This window comes from Cryptomeria japonica, chromosome 8 (genome assembly GCF_030272615.1).
Source record: "Cryptomeria japonica chromosome 8, Sugi_1.0, whole genome shotgun sequence".
NCBI lineage: Eukaryota > Viridiplantae > Streptophyta > Pinopsida > Cupressales > Cupressaceae > Cryptomeria > Cryptomeria japonica.
Window position 1 is genome coordinate 268687039 of NC_081412.1, and position 21565 is coordinate 268708603.

At 36.4% G+C, this 21565-nt stretch overlaps 1 protein-coding gene across 2 annotated transcripts in view; it reads left to right on the forward strand.

Annotated features, from left to right (window-relative positions):
* LOC131072423 (uncharacterized protein At5g03900, chloroplastic) overlaps positions 1-21565 on the forward strand; it is a 272405-nt gene that overhangs the window by 92667 nt on the left and 158173 nt on the right. For both annotated transcript variants that reach the window (XM_058008564.2, XM_058008566.2), the window contains exon 7: positions 6599-6691. In XM_058008564.2, coding sequence (XP_057864547.2) covers positions 6599-6691 — 93 coding nt within the window. The remainder of the gene's footprint in view (positions 1-6598; positions 6692-21565) is intronic.

Consider the following 21565-nt stretch of genomic DNA (forward strand, 5'->3'; position numbering starts at 1 on the left):
GAATAGATTGGAGAAAACATAAATTATATGGCAAAAAAATATTGATTGCTTAATTAAAATGTAATTCTACAAAATTATACAAGTTAAATATCGAGTGGCAAAGAAAGGAGCAAATACCATCCAATAAGTGATAAATATAGAAAGCCTAAATTCACCACTAACTACTTTCTAACTTGCAGAAAATTTCATATTAAATAAGCTTGAATATGTTAGGAATTATTACACATGTTTGGTTTGGTTACATGATATATAGTTCTAAATTTTAAGTTTGGTCAGTGGGTTATAATATAAAGTTTTTCAAGTTAACCATAGGTTAGGTTGTTTTGAGGATTCGCCAACAGCCACACAGAGAATATGAAATAATTGAATGTTGAGCGGAAGGAGATAAAATGTCTTAGAAATTAGGACATAAACTATTGTATAAATACTCTTCAATATTGAATAAAGAATCAGTGTGTTTATTAGACCATATTCTTGTGTGTTTGCAAATATTATTTTTATAACAAAAAATCTGCATTTGTTATAGTGGTTGAGAGAAGAAGAAAGCCTACGAGGAAAAAATTCTTCATATGAGAATGGTTGCTTAATTGTCAAGGTGCAGCTCCAATTGTTTGGTTTCCCTGATTGATAATTTTTTTTTGTATTAAAATTGTTCGTGTTGTAGTAAGCATCTTTTGATGTTTTCTAGTGTTTTGTTGTGTAATTAGTAATTTCCAAATAGAGCAGAGCAGCTCTCGCTGAAATTTGGTTTGAAAAAATAGCAAAAAAAAAAATGCAGGCTTTCAAAAGTGGCTCCATGTGAAAATATCAGAAAAAGGCGCAGTAAAATCAACTTTTTAGAAGATCTTGGAGAGGCATGGAGTATGCTGACACAAAAAAATGTTTACTGCAATTTTTTGCAGGTGAAGCATAGGTGAAAAGTGCCTCAAAGTAGAAAGTTCTGAGGACAAAACTATCCACCATGAAGTGCCATAGTAGAAGCAGCACAGCTGCATACACAAGAAGTAACGCAGAAGAAATAGGAGTAGACGTATATATATTTGATGGAGGTCACGTAGTGCATTGAAAGGAGGCATATTTGATCAAATAAAAAAAGCCAGAGGGACTTTGTAAGAAGCATTTACATGCATGCAAATGGAGTGTTGGAGTTTGCATTTATAAGATGGAGAACACGGGTTTGGGTTGATGGTATTGCAAAATTACCTGCTGGTTTCTTGTATGCCTTGTGCCCATACAACAAGCATCTGGCTTTGTATTTGAACGTTGTTTTTGGTGAAATGTACATGTTGTTGGATTAGCACAAGATTGAAGATACAAGATCAACACAAAGATCTCTCTAAATTGTAGACATTCCTTTTTGTTAATATAGAAAGTAGTGCTTTTATTGGGTTTTTTTTCCCAAAAGAATTTCCTATGGTATATCTTCAATCATTCTCAAGTTTATCATTATTAATATTTGTCGCATATTAGATTCTGTTAGCATAAAATTTTTCTGAGGATGGAGATCAAACAGTGAAATGGACAAAAACTTGAGCTTTGAAAGCTTAAGATGGAGGATCTCCTTGTTGACAAAGATTAGTGGTTTGCTGTGTTAGGAAGGAAGTCTACAACTATGGCAATAACTGATTGGGATAAGCTTGATAGGAAAGCAAGAAGCACAATTTGGATTTGTCTCTCTAATTCAGTGTTGCTTAGTGTCTTGGGTGAAGATGCTGATCATAAACTATGTGACAAGACATGGTCTTTGTATCAGACAGAGTGCTTGGTGAACAAGCTCTTTCTATAGAAGTTGTAGCCTCTTCGGGTGAGTGATGGTGAATCAGTGTTCCAAGGGGACGTGTCCCCCCTGAAAATGCACAAGTTTCTGAGACGGGGACGTCCCCAAGATGCGGAGATGCCTAGGGAACGTCCTCCACCGTCTCCAAGACGTTTCCTCACCAGAGAGACATTTCTTAAAAGTTTCTTGTGTCAGAAATGCCAAAGGGGATGCTGTGATGTCTCCGAGACTCCCAAACGTCTCTCAATTATTTAGGGGACTCGCAAACTGACTTGCAAATTTTTAAGACTGTTTAGTATCATTTAGTCTATCTCAGGTTGTTTGGCATTGTTTGGGGGAGAACATGGTTGCATTGAGTGAGTTTTAGGAGGCTTTAAGGGGTTGTTTAGACCTACAATGATGAAGTTTCAGACCTGCAGCATATTTCCCAGTTGTATCAGACCTGCATTGTCGTATACAGTAATTTAAATCAAAATGTGTGTTCCCTACCTACAGTGATCATTTCAGCTGTCTATTCAAGGTATTTTCCTTTATTGTTTTCTATTCGGTGCTACCTTCATGCAATTTGGGCAATCTAGAAAGTGTCTTTTCAACGCACTGCCCTATACCAACATTTGTATCAACTCGTAATCATTATCAGTACTTAAATAGCAGAGATAGTATTGTTTCAGTTTGAATGGTTCTTAGGCTTGTTAAAAAATAAAAGATCATCCTGGGTGGTCATTCATATAAAGATGATTTTCATGACGACAAAATTGAAATAGATTAATGCTAATATATCCATACCTTGAGCTGAAATGATAGGAGTAATTAGAGCTTTTACTGTCTTTAGGGTTAGATCCTTTTAAGATACTCCACAATTTTTCTACTTATAACTTAATGTTCAAAGTTCAATGCAATCATTGCAATGTGTTTACTCATTCCTTATATAGTTATACATATGTTTATAACTAATTTTTCAAGTACTATATGTAATCCAGCACCGCTTCCTCGCTGCTCCCCCCCTGTCGTTCCCACTGCCATCCCCAAACTTATGCTCCCACCCCCTTGTCCCTGCGTCAGGAAACTCAATGGAACATAGATGGTGATTGTATGACAAAACTTCTGAATGCTTTCAACATTTAGTTTATTAATTTTGCCTCTATAGATGTTTAAATGGATGAGAAACAAGTACATTACCTTGTGATGTTCTTTGCTCGGTTCATGGGATAACTTAGTCATGGCAATCAATCATAACTTTGCTAATCTGAAGCTTGAAGAGATTGGTGCAACCTTGTTAGAAGAAATAAGGCAAAAATCCATGGATGATTTTACAAAGGGTGCTTTGATTGTGAGAGGGTGTTCTAAAGAGAAAGTCAAGAACAAGGCTGTAGATAGAATACCAAAATTCAAAGTGGATCTAAATTTTTTGTGAAGTCTAAGGTGAAATGTTGGAGCTGTAAAAAATCTCAACATTTCAAGAAGCAAGCCAAAGTTAATAAAGTGGAATAAAATATTTGATGATGTCTCTTCTTTAGTCCTCGAAGCAGATAGAGATTTGTACCAGCCAGCTTCAAGTACTCAATGCATATGATGATGTATGGCTGATTGATTCAAGAGCTTCCTTTCATGACTCCCCAAAAGGAGCAGTTCTTTGTATATGAAAGCTATAGTGGATCTGAAGTCTTTTTGGGAGACAATATGTCTCATAAGATCATTAGACTTGGAAATGCCAAGGTGATGTCCGAGGATGGAAGGGTTAAGTCTCTCTTGTTTTCTTGCATATTCCTAGTTCGGTTAGAATTCTGATTTCCATAAGTAAGATGAACTATGCAGGTGGGTAGGTGATCTTTAACAAAGAAAACTACAAAATAGTCAGAGGAATAATGGTATTGGCAAGGGAAGTTTACATAGGGATTTTGAAAAACCCGATGCAAGCATTGTAAGTGGTGGATGCAATAGTTCCAGGGTTCTTGAGACTAAGAACATTAATTTGCTTGTAGAGAAGACAATGCTGTGGCATGAGAGGTTGGGACATATTCGAGAGAAAGGCCATCGAGCTTTGCAGATAAAGAGTATGGCTAAAGGAACTTTCAATTATTCCTAAAGTTTTGATTTCTGTGAGCATTGTGTTTATGGTAAGTAGAATTGAGTCAATTTTCAACTAGGATTTCTAGAGCTATGAGATTTTGTCTTTATTACATGGTGGTGTTTTGGGACATATTCTTGTTTTGTCATTTGGAAAATCCTTGCATAATGTTTCTTTAATAGACAATTTCTCAAGGAAAACACAGATGTTCTATCTCAAATAGAAATTCAGCAGATTATGGAGTTTGAGGCTCTTGTTGAGAACCAGTCAAAGAAGAATATAAAACTGTCAGGACATACAATGGTGAAGAATGTTGCATAGCAGATTCTGAACAGAAGTTAAGTGGAATAGCAAGGTAGAAGACCTTTCTAGACACTTCACAACAAAATGGAGTTGATGGAAGAGTGAATAGGAGGTTGGTGGAAAAGGCAAGGAGTATGCATAGTGGTGCTGGTTTAGAGAATTTTTTTTGGACAGAAGTAGTGAACACCATTTGTTTTTTGATCAACCGATCGTCTACTTAAGCCCTTGTTGATAAAACCCCATAGGAGGTTTTGATTGGAAAAAGCCCCGTGTTTGGTATGTTAGAGTTTTTGAAGCATGTTCTAAAGGAGAAGAGATCTAAACTTGGATTATAAGATAGAGAGATTTATCTTTATTTGGTATAGTGGGTAGAAACATTGAAGACATTATTACAGACTACTTTGATGTGATATTCAGGTGGGGCAAAGATCCTCCAAAGCAAGAATGAGTGAAGAAAGAATGACTGTGGAAACTAAATCTGTAGATGAACTAGAAGAAGAAGAGCCACAAACTCTAATCTCGAGGTCAACTTGAGAAAGATGTTAACTAGAAAGGTATAAACAGCTGTTTTTGTTGTATTTTTTCTTTTATCTATTATTGGTGATTATCCTATCACTTTTACCAAGCAAACGCTTCACCCCATGTTCAATATATGCTATCAACATTTTTACCTCTTCCTTTGGTGCAGTCTTATATTTCCCATCTTTCTTTACTCTTTCAGTAAGTGATGTAGCAATAACCCCTAGGAGATTCAAATCTGACTCTCTGGCACTTTTCCCTAGGGGTTTTTCATTTAACTTTAGAGTATAATCACTTGCATGAACTTGTCATGGAATTTGTCAGGTGGAGGAATAGCCATGTGTGCATACAAGATCTCTTGATCATCTCCTCTTAATATTGTTTTCCCTTTTGCTTTCTTAGCTGGTGAATTTTATAAGGAGGAATTGCATGAAGATTCACTGGAGCAGATTGCACCACCTTCATTTTCGTTGTTACCTAGCCTTGCAACCAATCTGGAGTATCCATCCCTGCGCTTGTAATCCCTTTCTTTTCTGTAGTCAGATCCTGTTGTTCTGAGGTAGCATTTGTTGAATTATTTGGGTGAGATTGAAGTGGTGGGGACACAATTGGGTCAGGGTGAGATGGACGTGGGGATGAGACAACAAAGTGAAGAGATGTTGGAATTGATGAATGATGAGGTGGAAGAGGTGTAGTGGAACGTGGATGAAGATAGGATGGAATTGGGGAATGATGAGGTGAAAGACTTGAAGAGGGTGGTGTAGGTTGCTTGGGAGCAGAAGGGGGAACAAGAGATGGAGGTTTAGCTGGTCCTATAGAGATAGTAGCACATGTGCTTGATGATTTGATGCTTGAGCTTGATGACTTGGGCTTATTTGGGAACAGTCCGGATGGAGAAACCAATCTTAGAGGAGACATTGTACTCTTCCTCATGGAAATCTTAAATCTCCTAGATTGTTGTATTCCTGATCTACTGACTAATCTTGGTTTCTTCCTCCTTGTTCTCCTCCAGGGCTACTGGAAATCAGAACCTAGTATTGAGTTTGTACCATCACTGAGGCCTGAACAATTGGGACTAGCTGTGGTAGTGGATAAATTGTCTCTTTATCTTTCTGTGGCTTGTCTTTTCTTCAAGTGTCAACATCTTTATCTGTTCTGTCAATGGAGATATTCTTCTTCAACCAAACAAGAAACCTTTGTAAAACAACCTTGGTCTTCTCCCCTAGTGAGTTTGTAGCCTTCTGCCATCACGGGTCTCCAGCATCCTTGTTTAGTTAATTGTGAATTGCTGAAATAAACAAGGATTTCTATGACCATCTCTGAGCCACGAGGCACTCATTTTGGCTTTCAGAAGTTCTATTCTGCCCTATAAATGCAGTTCAGTTCCTCTTGGAATGATATTTCAGCTCTGAAATCTTTGAGAAACATTTCAAGGATAGGCAAATGATTTTAAGTGAATATGAGTTTAGTAACTAGATTAGCAATGTTTAAGCTCTTCCAATCATGGTTAATTATTACTGAGTACTTTGAGAAGTGTAAAATCAACACTTGGCAATTATGCCTCTCTGAAGATCTTCTTTATTCCATATTTATTTCTGTACTTCTTTTGGTTTTTGAGTGGATCATGATTCATATTCCACTGTAGTTGTGGTATAGATTAAAATTGGTCAGTAACATTTCCAGGAAAAAATATTTTAGTTATTTCATTCCATAGCTTTATTCTTAATGGTTTTCTTGTCATGCCTGTTTATAATAATTCTGGAAACTTTGCAATGTAGATTTAAGTATCCATTTCTCAGATTTTGTAATAGTAGTGGGTATTCTCGAATGATGTAAACGCTTCCTGATGCTTTGCACTAAAGATTGCCTTTTCTGAATATTCAAAATTCCTTATTTCCATCTGTATCATGTCTTAATGGCTTCTTTTACAGATTGGAGAATACATTGCTTCACATGGAGGTGTTGTTACAGCTGAAGAGCTTGCTCCATATTTAGATGTTTCTATGGTAGATGAAGACAAAGAAGTTAGTACAATACCATCATTCGGTTATTTATTCTTCTTGAGATTTTTGCATGTTATTCACTTCCTCGTAGTTGCCAGTCCTAGATGCTAGCAACGATCTGAATTGTAGCTTAAGTTTAAATTGCCACTTTATTCCCTCGAAGAAATTCTTATCTTGCAATTACAAGATCCTTAATTTTGTTTTATGTGAATAAGTATGGTAAAACAATATATTATAGAAATGGATTGTTAGATTTTCCAATTATATGTGAGAATTGATCTCACGCTCCTTGAATAAAGCTAAAATATTTGTTGCTTTGTTTTGTTTGTCTCCAATTTGATGTGAAATTTATTTCTTTAACTTCTTCTCTTTTTTCACGCTATATTTAGTCTTGTATTTTGAGTCATTGATGCCCTTGGTTGTGACTACTGTTCTAAACTCTTTCTATGGTTACACCTAGATCCTCCTGTACAATGCTTGCAACAATAACACAACTCAATTGTATCCTATGTCAGCTTTTGGACTGAGTATAGAGATTAACATGACATGTATTGGTAAAGGTTTAATTGCTGTAGCATATACATTGACCGCTCCTTGGAAGTGCTTTCATGGTAATGATCTGGAGTCATATGTACTGCTCCCTAATTTTTACAAACTGTTTAAACATATCATCTTTTTGGTTAAATTGAAGACATTCTCTTACAATTTTTACTTTACAAAACATGCAAACTTGATTTTGAAAAAAGTGCAATTTTGCAAGAATCAACTCTTAACTCCTTTTAAAAAATCATATATATTAAAAAACGAATATTTTGAGATAAAAGAAAACTCAAGAAAGGTGTAAATTGAACCGAGCAGGTTTGATCCATTTGAAAAAATTAATTCAGATTGGACTGGGAAAAAAATTAATTTGATTTGGTAGCCTTGATGATATAAATGACTGAACAAAAGTTATATTATTGTGTTAGACATGGAATAAGTTCCATGCAGTGAATGTAATACTATATAAAATATATATATTAAAGAATGGGTAGTTGCATATGGGATGCTTAGATAGTTGTTGCCATCCAACATAGCAACATTGTTTGTTTGTTCCTTACAATAGTATATTACATCTTAACATAATGGGCATAATGCCATGTTGTATAGTTTTTCCTTTTTGCAGTATTATCATGATGTGAGTGGTATATGTTCACTTTGACGTACATATTTTATCTCATATATTGTGAGAATAGTTTCTTATTGATGTGCTTGTACTACTTTTTATGGCATCTATTTTGAAACGATGTTGGTTACATTGATGTTAGGTCCAGTCACAAGACAGTTGTGTAGTATCTGTAGTCATATTAAGCATAAGTTCATGGTACCTATTATAGAAGAGTAGATTGATTTGCAAATGATTTCACTTTTTTTTTTGAGACATTGCAATTGGGCATTCTATACAGCAGGAAGCCTAAGACACACGTGTCCTCTGTGATGTCTCAAAACAACTTGGTCTTGAATGAGCATCTCTATCATTTTATATACCTAAATTCTCAACATACCACTACATATTGATGCAAGGTTTGTGTGAAGAACCTGGGCAAGTAATGTAACACGGATGTATTAGGCAGGGATACAAGGATAGGAAGAACATGACATCGTAAATGGACATCATCTTGGTTTCTCATGTCCAAAAGAAACAATTTGTTTCAGAAAGAATGGAGGGAATTGAAAGGGTGACATGATGTCATGCCCCCGTAGGGAAGATATCAATGCTCAAGAAAATGGTCTTATTGATAAGACTTCACCATTTTCTGCTTCTCCTAAATCTGTATTGATGCAGAAGTGCACAGCGATCCATGGGCAAATCAACTGGGCAGCAAACAAATTAAGAAGGGTTAAGGATTGTGTTACATTAACACGTGTCACCCTCAATTATTACTGAGGTGTGCTAATGTCAAACAGCCACAGGTTATGAATGAGGAGGCATGGGTGTTAGGGTGGTTTTATTAAGAGAACAGTGGTTAAGTTAGCAAAGGGCAACAGTCAGAATAAAGAGAGACACCATCTTTTGAAAGGAAGACATGGCTAGTAGATAGGACGTGACTCTCCAATACCAAGGGAGAGATATATAATGCAGATTGGCATTCAGGGAAGGGGCATCTAGAAGGGTAATTCAATCAGCATCAGCATTCATTAGAGCAGATCAATTCCTATTATATATCAGTAATCAGGAAAAGAAATCGAACAAGTAAAATAATTCCATTTGCAATTATTATAAGGGTCAACAATCAATCAAGAAAAAAAATCATATATATATTAGGCAGCCAAGGAGCAATTTATCTATTGGGATAGGTCACCCAATAAGAGCAGAAGTAAGATATAGAATTCATCTAGAGATTCAATCCTAATAAGGATTATCCATTATTTGTTGATAACAAAGATGTATATTTTATCATCTTATCACTCCTTGGCAATTGCATTGTGAGATCATGGAAATGATGTAGGTAGGTCCACATGAGGGGATTCATGGGCAACAAGGTGGGGTAGGCCCCCTTCCTGGCCCTAAATAGGCTCCCCAAGCAGAAAGGTGGGGTTAGGCCCCCTTCCCGGCTCTAGGGCAATATTGGGGTGGATCAATTTCAATGTTGTTGCCTACAATCTAACCTAGAGGCGCACTATGTGATTGACTTGGTAGATGGTGTTATTACATATTGAACCAAATATTTTCCATGCTATGATGATCTCATTATTAATGTTGTTATAATGTATGAATTGAATGTAAAAAGTACTCTTTTGAATATTGTCATGATTTGTTAATTGTTAATGATTCTAACATCTATTTTAAGAGATAATATTGTTTGTAGATAAAGAAACCAGCAATATCCCAAAAGGGGACATTACACATGACCACCGGGACAACAAAATAGGGTGGAAACACTAAAGCTCAAAAGCAGCCTCCTCAAAAAGAAGGAAATGCAGATTTAATTAGTGGAAAGAATTTGGAGTGCACCACTAGTGATAAGTGCATTGGAACACCCCTTATGAGAGAAGGAATATAAAACACATATAGAGAATATTCAAAATTAGAATAATTTCTCATAAGCAAAATAAAAATGGGCATGAAAAAAGGGAGAAGTTGATTCCTAATTTTAGAATAGAACCAAATGTTGAGAAATAAAATAAAACTATTACAGTGAAAGCATATGCAAATAGTGAACAAATCGGATTTACTGATTAAAGTAAGATTTGATTAACAATAAAATTATCATAAAGATGCATGTATAAGGTACAAATATATGTTAGCAAATTAAAGTCAGCAAAAACTCATAACATTCGATGTATCTGGAGAATCCCTTTCAGGAAAAAACTCCAATACCAAGGAGACATTTAACTTGCATTAATCAGGAATAATCTGTTATATCTATGCAATCTGCTCAATTCTTTAGTTTGACAACATTGCTGTAGCATAACAGTACTGAACCTGCAAAAGACCCATAAAAGCTCTATTCAATGCATCTGATTTATAGAGAAGTTGAGGAAACTACAAATAGTATCTCAAAACCATGGTCTATGGGAAAAAACTTATGCCCCCATGTGCAATAATGACAACACTCAAGATAGATATTCACTCACAAAGGAATCTTTGACCTCATTACTTTGGTAGACGCACATTCCCAAGTCTAGTGTTCCACTGTGGAGTGGCCAACTAATATGGGCTTATCTGTTATAACAAGATCCTCTGCTCTTCTCTATGTAACTTCCAAGTGCGACATTAGAGAGAGATGCTCAATAACTTTTATGACAATGATTATTAAACTCTTGTCAATCATAACCACCTTTGTTGATGACATTGCACTAATATTCCAGGTCTTGGAGAATTATACGAATTATATATTATCCCTGATCATCTCATGGCTGCCAAAGTGCCTATCCTAAGAAAGTTGGAGACACATACATTAGATAGGATTGTAAGGTTAATATTATCTAATACCATCATTCTTGTATTTGATATTATACATTGCAACGACATAATAGGAAACAAAATGAATCAAGTATTGAACAAGGCAAGGCCCATAGCCTCGATGCATCAATAGAACTTATTCATGCTCATTGGTTTCATAAGGAAATAAGAAACGTTATCGAGAATACTCACTTTTTAAATCAAGAACTTACCTCCTTTAACCATCTTGTGAACGAAGTAATGTTGTACATTTATATGCTTAGTACGAGCATGGTACATAGGATTCCTGGTCCACCAAATATCACAACTGATTCTACAACCCTACAATCAAAACCAATACTTGAGCACAATCTCTGTGACCAAATTACCTCCTTGTAAGAAAGTGTAGCAACCACGTCCTTTGCTATTGTTGTAGATAAAACAATTGTGAATCGCCTCTTACTCATTCAACTAAGTATTTCCACCAAACAGAGAAAACACAACTACTCATGGACCTATTGCTATCCAAGTCACCAACCCATTTTGAATCAACAAAGTCGTATATGTCCAACATCTTGTGCACCTCATTAGTCCCATGATAATATAAACAATAATTAGAAGTTCCTTATAAATATCATAATACCCTATAAACATAATTCTAGTGCTCTCTACCAATGCTAGACATAAACTTGGTAAGAAATCTAATTGCTTGGGTAATATTGAGTCTAGTACAAATCATTACATGCATCTAACTACCACCAACAATAGCATAAGAAACATTATACATATCCTCAAATTTATGCATTATACTCATCCAAATTCAAGTTTAGAGTTTCCATTTTGAGGTGTGCACCTTTATGAAGAGAAATTGAAGTCTTGGTCAAAACTTAGAAATAAAGCTAAGGCATGAGGTCATGGGTACACCTTCGAAGAGGCATTCAAGTAAAAAAGTGGCCAAGTTTGGTGTTGAAGTGCACACTTGGAGTAGAGGGGCACACTTGATAAAGGTAAAGTCCATAATTTTAGTTTTCATTTGCAATTGTGCGTGGGAGTGTGAGGTGTGTACACCTATGAGAGGAATATTGAAATCTAAGTTACATTTAAAAGTGCACACCTAGGTGAAGGGTTCTTAGTTTCAAACTGAAAATTCTAAGCATAATGTATAAACGTGCACTCAAAAGAAATAAAATGCAAAGGTTGAAAGCATAATTATAAGGTGCAAGCCTGGATTTGAAGGGTACATCTTATCGAAGGAAAAATCAAATGTTCAAAGATCACAGTGTACAGGTGCACACATGATAACAAAGATAAAAGTCTTCAAGTTTTATGTTGATAGGGGCTTTTGTGGTGCAATTGTGCACCTTACTAAAGAAAATTTGATTTCAAATTTAAATGAGTTGCATTGGGGGAAGTGTGAGATTAAAAAAAATTGTTGAAAAAAAAATCACTTCTTTTTGCATCCTAGATCGTGGTTACAGCCACTTGGGTGTACTTTGCTGTGTTGTAAACACACACGCCCAATTGCAAATGGGGACCCCTCTTTTTTGCCGCTTGCTAGTTTATTTTTGCTTAGTTTGCCAATGATTTTTGGTCTTTCAGCTCCCTAGCCATTGGGAAGGTAGTAAACTCTTGACAGTCCGGAAATGCAATGATCTAGAACAAGTAGGAGTGCAAGGTTTATCTTAAGAAAGTGTTCCAATGCAAAACAAAGTTAAAACAAGGAGCAATCAACCAATTCTAGGATGAAATTGAAATAATTTCAAGGAAAATTTGCGAAGACCAAAAATTCCATGAATGAGCAACCTTCAAGATGAGGAACAGAGTGCAAAATCATGAGAAAACTTCACTTGACAAAGCATGGAAGTTGATTAAAGAGGTGAAAGGATTGTCAAGGAATGAAAATATTCCAAAGTTGAGACATGGAATCATGAAAAATTCCAAAGTTGAGATATGGATCATGGAAAATTCCAAAGTTTAGATAAGGATCAATGAAGGATTCCAAAGTTGAAATAAGGAAACTATCCAAGGAATGAAAATGGGATAAGGAATTTGTCCAAGACGTAACAAAGAAATAAGAATTTATTTTTCATAGAATAAGACAAGGAAGAAAGAAATCTAGAAAATTCCATGATTTCAAGACCCTCATAAGGGAAAATTCCAAAGAACTACCTCAAGAATCCAAGACCAAGGTGAATTTACGCTCAAGAATCCAATACCAAGGTGAATTCCCGCCCAAGAATTCAAGACCAAGGTGGAATTCTGCTAGGAGTTCCTTGAGCAAGATTGAATTTTGTTGGGGATTCCATGAGCACCTTGGATTTCTGGCTAGGAATCCATGCACACCTTCAATTTTTGCCAGGAATAAAGAGATGAATTTCTTGACCAAATGGATGAACTCAAATGCAAATGCCAAGGGTGAAGAGGCCGACTTGAAGCGGAGGCAATTTGAAATTTGAAATTTATAAACAAAAGGAAAGTGCAAAATTGGCCGACCTTTGTCAAGGATAAGATTATTACATAAAGCACCTATAAAAGAAGGATCAAAGAATCATTTTTACAAAAATGCAAAACAATTCAAAGCGAACTACAACAGGTAAGAAGTGAATTACAGCAGATAGGTGTGAATTTGTACAAGAAAATCGGGCTCCAAGCCAAGTATTGAATGAAAAAAAGAGGGAAGTGTTTACATTGAAAGCTGAAAGGAGATTATTTTTTTTGAAGAAGAAACCATTTATTTACATGCAAACCTGAGTGAATTTTCTTACCAAGTTGAGCATTTCCAGATTTGAAGCATCATTTCCAGAAAAATTCTAAGTCTGAAAGAGTTATTTCCAGATTATAGGAAGGGTTTGTGAAGCATCTTTTTTGTGAATTATTGATGTTGTTTTAGGATAAAATTTGATTCACAACTTTCTCTTGAAGGATGATTGTCATGGAATTTGTTTTGAAGGTTCTTCAAGATGAATTAGGAATGCAAGGTTTTGAACTTTCATTTTCTTATCATAAATTTCTTGCATTTCACTTAAGGAATTTTGGATTTGACATAGGTTTTCATTTACAACTTTTATCCAAGAATTCTTTCTCTCTTGTCAGGTGATGCAAGGAAGATGACAGAGAATGATGGAAAAGGATATCTCGACAACATGAGTGAAGTCAAGGTCCAAGATGTTGAAGAAGCGGATGGAGAAAATTGGAAGGCAAGATGATATGAAGTCAAGAAATTCTCTAGGGATGAGAAGATCAAGAACTCTTGAAAAGGATGGGGAAAGATGAAGATGAAATGCGAAAGAAGAGACCAAGGAAAGCATTTTGAGGAACCTAAGTTGAATTGAAGAAGAAGAGTTTCAGAAGCGTGCAAGCACAGGAAACTGCAATTTTCGCTCTTGAACAAATAGTTTCAGAAGAGTTAATCAAAGGTAGAAATTCATCCAATTGAAATGTAAATAATGGTATTATATCTGATGAAGATGATGCATTTTGGGAATATGACCCATCACGATCAATCAAAAAAATTGGATGATGTTGAGTGTCAAGAGATATTGCTGGAGATGCAGAGACCTCTTTATGATGATATAGAAGGGGAGTTGAAACAAAGAGCTGAGGTGGCGTAAAGGATAGAAATCCTACCTACCCCACCAATGACAAGTCAAGGATTATTGTGTCTAAATTCATTGAATTTGACTTCAGGAGAAAAACAAATGTGTAGAAGGCATTAAATACAATATTACAATCTTTTTCTCATTGGTCCTTTTAATAAAAGGATATTTATTCAAAGACCTCTAATTTTCTCATTGGATGTGTTGAATATTTTGTCATCGATGTCAATAGTCAATTGTTGAGGTTCAAAGATTGGATTGAAATTTCAGTTGAGCTGCTTGCCTGCTTGGTTGAGCTGCTTGCTAGTCTGTTTGAGCTACTTGCTTGGTTGCTTGAGCTGCTTGCCTGCTTGGTCAAGCTGCTTTGCTAGTCTGTTTGAGCTGCTTGCCTGCTTGGTCAAGCTGCTTTGCTAGTCTGTTTGAGCTACTTGCTTGGTTGCTTGAGCTGCTTGGATGCTCACTTAAGTTGGTTGAGTGTTAGCTTGAGCTGCTTGTGTGTCTTCTTCACCTGGCTGCCTGTCTACTTCAGCTAGTTTCTTGTATGCTTCAGCTAGCTGTTTGTTTGCTTGTTTGTGCCAAGTGTTAGATTCTATGCCACATCATCTTGGACTTGTCAAAGGATCTTTTTATATGTTGTTGGCACGATGTTTTTTTATTCAAGATGGATCATAAAGGTAGTACATACTACATGGGTGTGTATGCTATGGTTATAAGAACTAGAAGAATATGAGACGATTGTGTTGAAATTTTGTGCAATGTGGTTGGAGTTTGCAAACAATTTCTGTTATGATATACACAGATATTATATAATTATTTTGTTTCATATATGTTTTTTTAAGGAATGTTTGATGGGTGTTATTTTTTATCACTAGTATTTTGTTTAAGTGAAATACATGGAGGACCCATGGCTTGGTTGGAGGTTAGTTGTGTGCATTTTTTTTAAGAACTTATTCTTCTTGCTAAATCTGTTGTTTTTGGGAGATTCAAATGAAGAAGAAACGTCTTCTTTGTTGGGCGTAGGAGTTAAATAATTCTTTCTCACCTATTGGGCTGCAGTAACATGTGATTATTGTTAGTGTAGGGTTTTATTTCCTAGTGGGTTATTTATTTTTTCCCTATTTTCCTAGGTTTTTTCTACACTTCTTTTAATCTTGCTTAGGTTAATAAATCATGCTTAATTAGGTGAGTGGTTATGAGGTGTCACCTTCCTACATGTGTGCATCAATTTTCTATCTTGGGAAGATACTTGCTATCTTTAGTCCAAGAGATGGTTGCTCTTGATTGGTCAGTATTGCCACCTCTTCCCTCTCCCTGGTCTATAAAAGCATGCTACTTGGCTTGTATTTTGTATCTCTTGATTTTGCATCCTCTTAATGCTATTTTGCTTCTAGCATTTGCATTACTCTCTTGGAGACTAACTCTGTGTTGCTACTTTGATTTCGTATCATTTGCATTCATAGTTTAGATATCTATTCATTTGCACTAGTTTTCTGGGTTTATAATCTTTTCAGATTTTATCATGGTATTAGAGCTTTTCTATGTGCAAGAGTAGATTTTAGTTTCCATATTTGAGAGATTCGGGGGGGGCTAATAAATCTTATTATAGTTTTTCGAAAAACCCAGTATGCTCTTCTCTCGCATCTTCGGATGATCTTGAGAATCAGAAAATTTGGCGAATTTTTTTTATCGCAGGGGTTTGCACATGTTTTATGAAATCTGGGCGATTGCAGCATTTCTGGTTATACTGGAAGCATCTGTGGCTATTCCAACGCGTCCAGGAGGCTTGGGAAAGTCAAATCTGGCTTCGTTTCACCGAAATCAGAGATCGTCATACACAGTTGCAAAACTAGGGTTTCAAGATCAAATCTAACAACCATCTTGCATATTTGGTGTTTTCAATCAATATTGCAGGTTCCAGCATTCCTTCTCTTGACTTTGGTAGCTGATTCAACCTTTGCATGCCGTTTTTTGGTTGCTGGGGTCGTTTTTTGTATCTAAAGTTGTTCTATTTACACTGGATCTACATCTTCTATACATCAGAAAGAAAAATGCCTTTTGGGTTTTGTTCGCAACACAAAAAAACCATTTGGGTATCTTTTAGTTTTTGCATGCAGACTGTTTATTTTGCAGAAACGCACTCAGAAAGTTACAACAGGACCCCTCCCATTAGCTGTTGCAGTTTTGAAGGCCGTTTTCAAATGCTTCGTTCTTACTCATATGGACTCCATTTTCCACGAATTTTTTTTTGATTTTGGATATTTTTTCGTGCTCTATGCACTAGTGCAGCCGTTTTTTGATTTTGATGCAGAGATTTTTCCGAAATTGCAGATTCTCAGTCGTGACACTGCACAGTTCTCGTTTTGTAAACTTCGGAGGATCATAACTTTCACATACGACCTCGTATCGAGGTGATTCTTTTTTTGAAAGTGCATGATTTTTCGTGTAGATTGCATTGGTATTTATTTTTTCTGGATATTGTGCCAAAAGTTCATTCTCAGCATATGCTTTTCATGAGGATTTTGTAATGCATTGAAATCAAGACCACTTAGTATTTCTTGCTAGTGGTAGTTGTAAATGCACTAATATAATGTGCCAAATCATAATTTATTGGGGGGGGGGTCTTTGATTGAGTGAAAAGGGGGGGGTTGTCTTGATTGTGTTCTCTTCCTTTTGGCATTTTTTTTCTGCACTTCTTCATCATGGATCAAACAATAGTGCCTATCCTAACTCCATATAACTACTTTGAGTGGAAATCACGCATGACAATCTACTTAAGGAAAGATGGATTACATAGGATAACTATGGGGCTTGAAATTGAACCTGCTAAAGATGAAGATAAGCCTAAATGGTTTAACAAATGTGATGAGACATATGGAACATTGTGTTTGTCTGTTTCTCCTGATTTGCTCTTTCACATTGAATCTTTAAATTCGCCAAATGAAATCTGGAAAAAGTTAGAAACACTATTTGGCACACAAGATTCAATGAGGGGTCATATGTTGGAAAATGAACTAATTAGTTTAAGTCCAGGCAATTTCAACACAATCCAGGATTTCTTCACTAAATTGAAATCACTAAGGCTGCAGTTAAAACAATGTGGAATTGAAAAGAAAGATGAACAATTGATTCTTAGTATTCTCTCGAAGCTAAATTCAGAATATTATGTGTTTGTTTCTACCTTCTATGCTACTAAGGGTGCACTTGGTACACAATTTACCATGCCATCTCTAGATGATTTTGCTATCTCTCTCAGTCGGGAACAGGATAAGCTAATTCAGATGGGCACTCTTAAGTCCTCTAAGTCACATGCCCTGGCTGCCAACCAAGGCACAAAAGAACAGAAAGGACAAACTAGTAATAACAATAGTAAGGATAAGAAACAAAAGAATAGCAAGGAGAAGAAGGATCAGACATCACTTGCTTTAAAAGCAACTAATGAGACCCGATCTTCCAAGGGCGACAAGCCGAAGAAGGAGAAGGTCCAATGTGCCTATTGTAAAAGACCTGGTCATGATGAACATAAATGTCTGAAGAAACAAATTGATCACTTGACACACATTCTTGAGAAGAATAATCTCAGTATTCCTGAGTCAAGTAAACAGAGTTCTAGTGAGGGGTCTAACAAGGCAAAAGAAAACAGCAAGGGGAAAGGAAAGGGCAAGACCCTTGTTGCATTTGCTTCTTCACCATCCACTTGGGTTCTTGATTCGGGTGCTTCACACCACATGGCTTCATCTAAGGAAGAATTTGCATCTTTGGAGCCTGTTGTGACGTATTCACACATCGCCCCATTGCAAATGGGGACCCCTGCTTTTGCTTTCTAGGGTTTGTTTTCTAGGTCTTTTAGGGTTTGGTCTGTTAGCCTTTAACTTTCGAGTGTCGCCAGGAGATCAATAGGATAGCAGGTTCTGCTTGGGTTAGGTCAAGTTGATGAGTGATGAAGTCTGAAAGTCCTGACCCTGAAATTTGGCTAAGTCTGGAATGTCCTAATCCTGAAATTTGGCTAAGTCTGGAATGTCCTGATCCTGAAATTTGACTAAGTTTGGAAAACTGAAGAATCCTCCAAAAACTAGATTTTGCAATATAACTCCTGGAGGTTTGAAACCACTCTCAAACATCCTGAAAGTATATATGGAATATAACTTAAAGTATAAGAAAGAAGAAAGATAGAACTTTCTTCTTTCTTATACTTAAATGTTATATTCCATAAAATGATCCTGACGGAGAGTTCAAAAGTCAAATTTCGCTCCTGACCTTTCTAAAGGGTCCAAAGCGAATTTCGCTCCTGACCCTTCCGAAGGGTCCAGGGCGAAAATCATAAAATCAACATATTCCTTTTAAGTTTGTGCTAGGGCAAGGATACACCAAGGTGGAAATGACCTTTAAGACCATTTATGAGTAATTGTTTGTTTCAAAAGTTGACGATTCTAGGTCAGAGAGGGAAAATCGCTCCTGACCCTTCCAGAGGGTCCAGGGCGAAAATTCTTCAAACACCTATTTTCCCTTGCGAAATCAAGTGAAACTTGGGTTGAACGTGAAAGGGGAAGTGTTTTTTTAGCCTTGAAGGTGAATTGAAGTTGAAAGGATGGAGGAACATGCTCAAAACTTGAAAATCGCTCCTGACCCTTCCAAGGGGTCCAGAGCGAAATTCCCAATAGCTCTCATGTTGCAATGAAAAAGGTCAAAGCATAGGCATGAATGGAAGAAGAATAGCTTGTTTTTGCCTTTGAAGAAGTTTCAACTTTGAAGAATGAAGGATTTTGCTTAAAACCTAATTTTCGCTCCTGACCCTTCTAGAGGGTCCAGAGCGAAAATCTCTATGAGGGGTATTTCTTGCCTTGTTTGGTCAAATTGAGAAGTCTAAGGCATCATGAAAGGAAGAATGAACATATTCAAACCCTTAGGCATGTTTAGAAATCATTGAAAAGTGAAGGAATTGAGCCAAATGGTGAAATTCGCTCCTGACCCTTCCAAAGGGTCCAGGGCGAAAATTCTAAAACCTATTTTTTCTTCCAAAGTTTGGGCAAAGCTAAACTTAAGCATGGGTTTGAGGAGACTTTTGAATTGCCTTGAAGTGAAATTGGATTGTTAAAAATGAAAATTTTGAAGCCAAGAAAGAATTTTGCTCCTGACCCTTCCAGAGGGTCCAGGGCGAAATTTCCAAATCCCCTATTTTGCCTTGCAAAAACAGACCAAGTTTGGATGGAGTAAATGAGGAAAACCATTGCCTAACTTTGAGTGAGGGATTCAAGACAAAATGATGAAGGAGTAAGCTTAAAATGAAAAAATCGCTCCTGACCCTTCCAGAGGGTCCAAGGCGAAATCATCAAAAAATCTATCATTCAACCTTGATTGATTAAGTCCAAGGCAAATTGCAAAATTGTGAAGACAAAGTCGTGGAAATTTGCAAAAATGTAGGTTGAGAAAATTTCAATTTGATCAAGTGAACAAGCCTGGATGGGTTCAAATAAGTCTTGAAGTGAACCTAGACCTTCATCACTGTTGAATATTTCAAAGCCTAAGGAGAAAGGAAGCTCCATTAAGCCTCAATCAAACCTCCATATTCCCAAATATTCACCGAACTTGCTAAAATTAAGACATTTGGGGAGGTTAAATTAAGTTCGCATAATTTGAGGCCTTTATAATTGAATTGATAAATTTTCAAGCCTTAAAATAAATGTAAAGATCCACCCTTAAAGCTTGAAATTAATTAAGAAAAATGAAAAAATTAAGTTGAGCGCTCAATATTTGTTATTTGCCTTTATTTGCCAAGTCAGCCATCCTTCAAAAAGGGGGTTTTATTTCATTTTATTTCCTTTTTGTCAAGTCGGCCTCAACAAGAATTAGGGTGAGCGCCCTATATAAGGAAGGAGTATTGTTTCAAAATTCAAATCATTCATTCATTCCTTCTTATGCGAATTTGAGGAGCACATTAGAGGAGTGAAATCTAGCAGATTGGAGGCGAATTTCTTACTAAGTTGGAGGCTAAATCCCAGAATTTGCTAAATGTTGGAGGCTAAAGAAGGTGAAGCTTTTGAAGGCTAATTGAGGTGTAATTCATCCAAAGGAAGACCACAATTCAACCCTTGTCCAGCAAAATCCGGTCTTCTTTCTTCATTTTCCAAGGTTTTATAGTTAGGCTTTCAAAGGAGAAGGTATGAAGAATCATTTTGAAGTTCTTATTCAAGATTTATTTTGATTTCATTGCCATTAATTTGAAAAATTAGAATTCTGGATTTATCATGTCATTTCCAAATTAATATCTTAAATCATTCTCTTGAAAGGTCCTAAATTCTATGCTTTAAGGTTTGATGCTCAAAGACTAACTTTAATCTTTTGTGTAGGCATCAAATGGCAGCCCCGGAGTCGGAGGATCAATTACTTGGCGGACCCTCATCAAAGAAGATCAAGCCAAGACAAGGACGACCTCCTCCAGTCTAGCATCATCAGGGACGACATCTTCCAGTCCAGCATTCCAAGGGAAGGTACACCATCCGTCTTGCACATCAAAGACAAAAGAGGATCCAAGCAAGGGTTCGTTGAAGAAGCAAATAGTTTCAGATGAATTAATTAAAGCTAGCTTCTGAGCATCATCGAATTGGATATCTACCAAGTTGCAAGTATCAGACAAGGTGGCATCCTAGTCATCACTCCTCCAGTCGGGTTGGTCCACCTCAGCATGTCCAGATTCAATGTACCTGACTCATTAGAGGTGGCACAAACTTCGATGTACCTACCCCAGCTATCCATTGGTCGAATATTCCAGAGAAGACATGTGTCCAATTAATACAATTATTTCATTGGTCAGAATTGAGTTTGTTGTAACAAACCCTAATTAGGGTGTCATTGTAAAATCTTGGCCATTGATCTCAAATTGATCTTAGCCATTGAATTGTATTAAGGGCACTATATAAGCCCCGACTCTTCATTTGTAAAGGCTAATAGAAAGTAGTTAGTGAATAGTGGAAAAATAGTGGGTAAATAGTTAGTGAATAGTCAGTTGATAGAATAGCACTTAGAATAGAATAGAGAGAGAAGGCAAAGATTGTTGCCAAGATGTTGTAAAAGACTTGTAAAACTTCATTGAAGAAATGGTGAAATCTATGGGTCGATTCAACAATTTGCAAGGTCTCTATACTTCTCAGATTTGATTTCATGTTATTAGATGAGTGGAAGAAATGTGTTTGATTGATGGTGAAATTTGTATTTCCATACTACTAGCAGTTTGCTGATTGCAGACTTGCCTTGTGTAGTCAACTGGAATCATTCAGCTTAAGCTCAACTTCAATTGTCGCTTCTTCATTGATATGCATCAGCTTGATGGTGCCTATGCCTGTAGCGATGATCTGAACATCATAAAGCTTTCCTTCGAAG